General features: G+C 29.6%; 1 protein-coding gene and 1 long non-coding RNA gene across 2 annotated transcripts; one reads left to right on the forward strand and one right to left on the reverse strand.

The window, feature by feature from the left end:
* The first annotated feature begins 1,012 nt into the window (after nt 1–1,012).
* Nucleotides 1,013–5,778, forward strand: LOC127129351 (MYB-like transcription factor EOBII). The gene is made up of 3 exons (XM_051058562.1): nt 1,013–1,392; nt 1,590–1,719; nt 5,363–5,778. The coding sequence occupies exons 1-3, from the start codon at nt 1,254–1,256 to the stop codon at nt 5,748–5,750; spliced, it is 657 nt and encodes a 218-aa protein (XP_050914519.1). The 5' UTR covers nt 1,013–1,253; the 3' UTR covers nt 5,751–5,778.
* LOC127129352 (uncharacterized) lies at nt 1,251–4,837 on the reverse strand. The gene is made up of 4 exons (XR_007806309.1): nt 4,555–4,837; nt 2,990–3,068; nt 1,603–1,696; nt 1,251–1,386 (listed from the first exon to the last, which is right to left on the reverse strand). It is a non-coding gene; the product is annotated as an uncharacterized LOC127129352 (long non-coding RNA).
* Nucleotides 5,779–9,115: the final 3,337 nt, after the last annotated feature.

Genomic DNA, 9,115 nt, shown 5'->3' on the forward strand with positions numbered 1-9,115 from the left:
TAAGGGGGTTGGTTACACAGAGGGAAGGTGTTAGTATCAAAAGTGTCCTAGGTACTCCTAGGGAACCCCTTTTTTATGTGTATATGTGTTTTTGGTATAAAATGATGTTTTCAATAAATAGATTGTGGGGGATGAGAAAAGAATTCATTAATTATATTTTTGTGTTTGACAAGACCTTCGGACTTGTGCCTACGTACCAACATAAAATGAGGGATCAAAACCTCGTAGTTCATGGTATCAATTTCAAAGTGAGTTGATTTCTTTTAACAAAATTTTAAATTTTAAAAGAGGCACAAAAGGCCTAAAAGAACTTGGATGAGTGCTAGTTCTTTTTGTCTTTTGAAATTTTAAGTCAATATGATTAGATTCATTAACAAGTTTGATTAAGAAACAGAGTTTGAAAAGGCAATGGCATAAGGCCAAAGTTTCTAATTGGAAATAAAGTCTAAATTTAGAAATCACAAGCAAAGAAGATTTTAAAAGGAGGGAGAGATTTGAAATTAAATAAGTGGGGAGGAGATGAAGAGACTAATCCTAAGCAAAAATTAAAAGTTATGAGTTGTGTATGATAGAATAAATTGTCTTGAAAACTTTCTAAATTTAAAATTTTAATAAACAATTAAACATGATAAAATTAAATGAAATTAAGTGATCCGTTAAAAATAAACCATCCAACATTTAGAAATAAATATCTTTTTATGATAAAGTTGCGTACCAGTTGAGTAGTATTGTGGCATTTCTTCGATGATCAATGCTATTTTAACATCAAAACTTGATACCGTATAGTCGATACTTTACAAAATATATTTCAAAAGCGTTTTCTTTAGAATGAAGAAAGAAAAAATAACACTAAAAATTTAAAACTATATAATATACAATGTTTTTTTTTCTGTCCACATAGCTTATCTCTTTTTCATTATACTTTTCTATTTTCTTCTATTCAAGAAATGTGTATCCTTTGGTTATTTGAAATGCATGTGCACCAGAATTAAAACTGAGAGAACGTAAAGAAAAAAAATATAGCGTCTACACAGAATCACATGCATAGTGATGCATGCATGCATGCATGTTGGTATTAGAAACATAGTTAGGTACGTAAAAAAAGTGGAATTTACAATTAACAAATGATGTTAGTGTTCCCTCTATTTAAACGCTCCAACTCCCATTATTATGATATGTCATGAGCATATGTCTTCCTTCATGTACACTACTTCTCTTTCTCTCTCTCTTCTTCTCTCTCATACAAATATATAATGGACAAAAAGGAGTGCAGTTCTTCTCAAGATCCTGATGTTCGAAAAGGACCATGGACAATGGAAGAAGACTTGATCTTGATCAACTATATTGCAAATCATGGTGAAGGTGTTTGGAACTCCTTGGCAAAATCTGCTGGTAATAATAATAATAATTAATCTCACACATATACATCTATCTTCTACTTTTCTTTAATCAAATGAAATAACACTAGTAGCATGTTTAACTAAGGGCTTTGGATGATGATACCTAAAAAATATGACCTAGCTTGGTAAGCTTACTAGTAATCCATAATATTTTCATAAGTTATAATAAGATGCTTTTATACATTATAGGTCTTAAACGTACCGGAAAGAGTTGCAGACTTCGTTGGCTAAATTATCTTCGACCCGATGTTAGACGAGGGAATATTACACCCGATGAACAACTCTTGATCATAGAACTACATGCAAAGTGGGGAAACAGGTCAATCCATATCAAATATTTTAATATATATTAAATTCTATTATTTATTTATTAAAAAAATGGAGATGTTTTGTTTTGCATGAACTCTACAAATCAATATTTTATTTTATTACGATTTAATTATTTTTATGTGGAAAAGTTTAAGTCACCATCTTTGTTTTTTATAGTTCAAAAGATAAAGAAAGTTCCTAGCTTTCTTGTTAACTTTTGGTATATATGAGCTTGTAGTATACACTTGGAATAGAGTTTATAAAGTGGGAGAGAATTCTTTGCATGAGAAGAGATGCAATAATTTGGGGTTTGTAGTTTTTTTTTTAAGTTTAGAAATTCTAACTCCTTCTACAAAATTTATTTAAAACCTTTTAGAATCTCTTATATCAACATTTTTAATTCCTTTTTATCTCTCCCTTCTATTGCATGCTTTCTCTTTCCCTCTAACTACCTAGTTATATATATTTATAATATAATATGATTTTTGTTGGTAGTTTTCATACATTTCATTTTGAGAAATTGAATCATCTAATTTTTTTTGTAGAAATAATTAAAATTCTCTTAATTTCATTCAAATTGAATTGTAATATTTTTCACTTCCAAGAATATACTCCCTTCATCACAAATGTGGTAGAATTGGCTGTGAAGAAGTTTCATAAACTTCCATATCCTAAGATGTAATTTGATGTGAGGATTTTAGGTCAATTAAAATAAGAAAATCATTTGTACAAAATCATATATTTTGTTAAACATATTTTTTAATAAGTTTAAACAGAAAGTTAAAATATATTTCAAATAAAAAAGAAAGGAACCTAAGGGATTCTTAACCGTTTGAACGGAAGAAAGAAAAAAATTCAAATTAGGTTATAGAGAAAATTAAACAACCCCATCCTATAAATAAGACCATGTCTCAAAATACAATGGAAAATAAAAAAGTTACATGAATATGAATTATTTAAATTGAGAATATAAAAGTTACAATAATATGTAATTATTTATAAAGTTTTTGTTTAGAATAAAATTTCTGATTAAATATTAAGGAAGGAAAATTTTATAGAAAAAATAGACGGAGGTCAAAGATGGTGATGATAAAAAGATACATAAGGGTTACACTGTTTATTACAAAAGGTTACTACGACAATATTAAAAAAATTAGGGGTTACTACAAGTTTAAAAAAAAGGACAACAAGAATATATATGTCATTAAGGACCTTAATTAAGAAATCATTTCATATTTTCACTCTTGTTACAAATATAATTGCCCTAAATTAAAACTTACGATTCTTGCATGATACATGACTCTAGAAGATATCTACTATGCAAATACACTTCAAAAGGATCTTCTCTTTATATGTAGCCTATGATGCAAGAAAACAAGAGTGGTTAAAATATATAATTAAAATTTCTATATACATATATTTAAAGAGATATGAAGAAAACGGTTTATAGGAACATCTAAAAATCACTTTATTTTTGTATTTGAATTCTTTTCTCTTTCCATTACTAGTACTGAAAAGAAAAAATTTATATTAGAACGAAATAAATTCAAAACAAAATTACAATTTATAGTGTTTGGATCTCATATAATAATTTTATTATTTAAATAATTGTAGAGATTATACAATTTATTGAGATAAATTATCTTTTTAAATTGAAAAATCTCTACACTAGTAACAAGATTATTAAATGATTTCTTTTTATAAAAAATAAGGTATAAAACAGTGTTGACTTCTTATTTTAAAATAAAATCTATTATTTTGCGAGTCTCTATTTCTCTAACCTAAAAAAACTAAAAGAGAAGTACATATTTATGGATATACAATTAATATATCACAAAGAAAATAGATTTGAGAACATAAAAGGTATAACACTCGAATGAACTTGATAAAATACAAGTTCTCTTGATGTTATTTTACTCTTCTTAAAGTTATTTGTTGTGTTTCCTAATAATACTTTGAGGATATAATAAAATAAAGTGAAAATTAAACAATATTACAAAATATAAAAAAATTAAATATAAAAAAATTAAACATTTAAAAAAAACTTCATTACTTAAATAATAATTAAATAAATGAAGAAAATGTTGCTAGTTTGATATCTACTTTATACATAAATATAAAATAATTTCAATTTTCTAAAATATATATCTATAGGTTTCTTGTAAATGAGAACAGAATATGTTGTACCTTAGGAGCTGAACCATCGTTTCTACACAAATTTAATCTAAGGTGTTTCATGTAGATATGTCTATATACGAATCTCAACCGTTGGATCTTTATCATTGATCTCATCAAATATCAATTTTAGGTTTCTTTATATAACTTCTAGTTATGATTCATGACATAAATTTTAGGATCTTGATAATTCACCGTATTTGTAATCTTCGAATTGAGATTTCACAGTCCAATTTTTTTTGTTATTAGCTTTTTAGAATTATAAATTATCAAAATTAAAATAAATTTTTTTAATCTTAATTCAACGATAATATTAACAATACAAGCTTTTAAAATATAAAATTTAACATATTAACAAAAAAAAACATAGCTTTTATGACCATTTTTTAATTATATTTTTTAGGACAAAGAAAATAAGTTATGTATGTCACACGTGCTTATATTACTTCTTTTAAAAAACAGAGACGCACATATACCAAAAAATGTTTGAGTAAAAAAAATACAAAAAAGAACAAAATGAAGTTAAATCATTTTATACATTAACAAAAATAAAGTTAAAACAAATAGTTGAAAAATACTCTACAAAATCCATAATTGAATAACAAAAAATTTAGATCTTTATTATATGTAGAGAATAGAAGAGATGTTTGAAGTGAACCATAGTTTCTACCTGAGGCATGCATGAATCATTGAGAAAACTGAAATATTATTGATCTTGGACAAGTTCTTCTGCAAAGAAAACACATTATTTTTCTCCATATAGCAAAGGAAAACAAGCATCTTATTTATATCTCAACAAAGATCCAAGTTTATATGTATATAACTCACAAAATATTACCTCACTTTTATTCTTGGCCTCAATAACTTATACACTGCCATTGCCACCTTTAAATACTCCACTTTCAAAACTTCATATTTTATCTTTTTTCTCAATATAAATTAAAAAAAATTCACTTTCCGGTTAAAGTTAAAGTTATTTTTTCTCTTTAAAAATTATACAGATTTTTTACTTTATAGTTAAAGTTAAAAGTTACCTTGTAATAACTTAATAAAAAGATATATAGTTGATTAGCATGGTAACAATTGTAGTTGTAATATCATTGATAAAATATAGTTTTTTTCTATTTTTTGTTTTTACTTCTCACACGTGTGCACACACGTGCTCACTCTCACCCATCATCACATACATGATATTTCACTACCTAAGTCACATTCTAAAAGAAAAAAGTTTCATTAGTTTGATCTAATGAATATATTTGTAATTCTTTTTTGATTTAATATTACAAATGCATCATTAGCCTCCTTAATTAATTATCATTAACATTAATTAAAAAACATTTATTTCTAAATAAGTATAGTTAATAAAATAATTTCTTGTCCGAAGAGGTTAAAAACAAACAAGACCTGTAAACTAAGTTAGTGTATTTGATTATATATTTTTGATTTTTTTTTTGCAAATTAATGATTCACCAATGCAGGTGGTCGAAAATCGCGAAACATCTACCGGGACGAACGGATAACGAGATAAAGAACTATTGGAGGACAAGGATTCAGAAGCATATCAAACAAGCTGATCAACAAAACTCTCAGCAACAACAACAGAGTTCTTCTGATATTCAAATAAATGACAATAACGAAAATAATAATAATCAAGTAGCAAGCTCTAGCCAAATTCCCAACATAGCTGAACCTATGGACACCAGCACGAATAATATTATGTCACCACCTTCTTACCAAGGAATTTTGGAACCATTTTCATCTCATCAGTTTCCTACAATCTCTGATCAATCAAGTTCTTGTACCAATGACAATAACTACTGGAGCATGGAAGATCTCTTGTCTTTGCAATTACTTAATGGAGATTAATTAAGATTTAAGTGCTTCATTTTCTACATGTTATTATATATATATAAACCTAAGTGCTTAATTTCCATGAAGCAGAAACATATTGTTAATTAGGTTTGTTTATATAACTAGCTTGATCATGTTTGGTGACAAGTACTTTTCATATTTAAGAACTTAATCGCTTATGTTGTGTAATATATAAGAGCTTAATATATAAGTACTTTTATTGTTTTCTTGCCAAACTCATATGATGATGATACTGCACATGCATTGATGAATGGCCAAACTAAAGCCACAAGAAATCGACACGTGGCAACACCAACCAATGCTATCTTTGTTAAAAATTGAAACCAACTTTTTCATTAGCCCAATATGATCCACGTACTGCCATGCAACTTTTCAAAACAGACCAAAACCTAACTCTTTGTCTAGGCTTACATGCATCATGCATTATGTCATCATTAATTCATCTCACCACATCACATGTCCCTCATAAATATCTCCACACCAATATTTTTATCAGCTCGATATTAGGATTACCGCATCTGCAATTTAAAACCATGCATGTTGTCGTAAACATCGAAAACTTAACGTCAGGATCGTTGCATGCGGTTGTAAAACATCATAAACTTAACGTAAGGATCGTTGCGGCAACGTCGGATAGTTATCTAAAGAGAATTAGTTTTTGATAATGGTATATTGTTGAAGTTACATAAACTGTAAACTATAAGATAGAGTTTGTGATAAGAAGCAAACAAAGCATTGATGATGTACCAAAGTTGAAACCTAACAAGAGTTATACAAACAAAGGGTATGGAAGGTGACTCAACAGACTTGTCATGGGATTCTGCTATACCTTATAAAGAAACAAGGACAGTAACATCTATAGCCTTTGAAAACTGATCTTAAAAGTAACTCTCTGCGAACTGTGAACCGTTCATTGTATTTCCTCACGTTTTTTATGTGTGAAAAGAAAACAAACACGTGATGTAAATGAGTTATATTGTTCACGTGGTTGGTCGGATAAACTTGAAGAAAACATGATGAAATTGAATACTGGAGTTCTGTTCTGTGTGCCATGATGACAGCTTTTTAAGATAGATAGCAGTACGTTACTTATTACTTTCACCTGCTTCAATGGGGCTACCTAGTTGCATTGCATGCATGGGATATAAGATACCTTCTTTTCATTTACTATATCATAGTTATAGATATAGTTTCATCTCATAATCTCATGTAAATGTGATTATCAATAATAATGATCTATGTCAGTTCTTTTATTTAACTTGTGCAAGAAGGGAAATATCTACTGACATGACTTTTTGAATAATGAAGTTTGGTACTAAACCAGAGTTTGACTGAAAAGAAAGTAAAATTTGACATGTAAAGTGAGTAGTTCATTTTAGAGAATAACATCATGGATATCAACTATCAATTAAACAAATTAATAATTGACATCATATATGCACATACATAACATATTATGTGCTTATAGTATCAACTAGACCAGCTAGTCTACTAAGCTGAAATTTGGGCTTCTATACGTATGGGCTTGTGCTATAAATTCATATTGAAGTCCAATCCATGATAATCTCAACCCTAACTAAATGTTGGTGATTTCATTTGAGAGTTTTTTTAGTGCATACTATATATTATTAATGCACAATGTGAAAAATACAAAAATACCCTTGAATTTCATAAATGTATCTTCGGGTCCATCCTAAGTCAATAGACATCTGACTTAATGTGAAAAAACTATAAAGATGCATCTTCATAAACATTATGTAGATGCATCTCTGAACGCTGCTTGTACATAACACACCTGAACCCTTCTTCTTCATTTGTTTAAAAAATAAAGTTTTCTCTAAAACTCTCTCAAAATCACATTGACTCAAAATCAATCAAGCAACACCAAAGCTTCTTCAATCATCACCAGACGACATCAAAGATCTCATTCAACTATATCAATTTCAAAGATTCCCCACTTATTGTATGTTTTTTATTATTGTAAATTTTTTTTAATTTTTGTATAAATTTGTAGAAATTGATGATTAGGTATTGAAATACAAACACAACAACACTAAGGATTTTGAGCGGATCCATGAGTACAACTTGTGGGGGGGGGGGGGGGGGGGGGGGGGGGGGGGGGTTGTTTGGTCTACTTGTACTCTAAGTTATATGAGGGCTATAGGTGGAAGACAAAGTAGGTGATAGTAAGCATCACACTTTTGACGATAATATTTATTGGTCTTTTAGTGTTTGTGTGTCATTTTTGTAACTCCCTTACTAATGATTTGTGTGTTCCAACACTTTTCAGACTTGAATCCTCCAGCACTTCCCACACATTTTCGGTTGGTCGTGTGTACCGACCTATACTGAAGATATGTTGCGTGCTTCTGCATTTTCCCTACTAAGAGAGAACCGGGTGACATAGCCGTTTTGAGTGTATCTTGATCGTTTGGTGGAAGAGGATATGAATTTTATCCTATGTCGATCAACATGAGACACGGCCATTCGCCGACATAGTGTTATACTCGAGATGGTTGGCTTGTGGTTCACGTATGACATTTGCTCATCTTCCTGAGCGTGTTCCTTTTCAAATGCAAACACAACAATAAATATTCCTTTTTCAGTGGTTGTATAGTTGATTTGTGCTTCAATCAATGTCCTACTAGCATAGTAAATAGTCTGGAACACCTATTGTGCCCTTGTCCCAACACTACTCCAATAGTAATGTCATTAGCATCTCACATCAACTCAAAAGGTTTAGTCCAGACTAGGATCTTCATTATAGGTGCAAAGATTAAAACTTTTTTTAACAACTTGAACACATTCTCACCCTCCTTACTAAAGACGTATGACACGTTACACTGGAGTAGCTGACATAGAGGTTTTTTTTTATCTTGGAGAAGTCTTTGATGAATCTTCTATAAAATCCAACATGACCAAGGAAACTTCTGATTACCTTGATGTTGACAAGTGAAGGCAGTTTCTCTATTACTTCCACTTTGGCTTGGTCCACCTCCAACCCCCTCTTTGAAATTTTATACCCCAAAATAATTCTTTAATTTACCATGAAATGATACTTCTCCCAATTCAATGCAAGATTACTTTCTTTGCATCTGGTAAGCAACATATCCAGGCTGTCCAAGCAGTTTTGGAATGACTCCCCAAAAACGGAAAAACCATCCATGAAAACCTCTATGGAACTTTCTATCAATTATGAGAATATTGGCATCATGCAACATTGAAGAGTTGCTAGAGCATTACATAATCCAAATGACATTCTTCTAAAAGCAAAGGTTCCATAAGGACATGTAAAAGTTGTGTTCTCTTGATCTCCAGGTGCAATGGCAATTTTATTGTATCCCAAGTAACCATCAAGG

The sequence above is a fragment of the Lathyrus oleraceus genome, chromosome 3 (genome assembly GCF_024323335.1).
Source record: "Lathyrus oleraceus cultivar Zhongwan6 chromosome 3, CAAS_Psat_ZW6_1.0, whole genome shotgun sequence".
NCBI classification, from domain to species: Eukaryota; Viridiplantae; Streptophyta; class Magnoliopsida; order Fabales; family Fabaceae; genus Lathyrus; species Lathyrus oleraceus.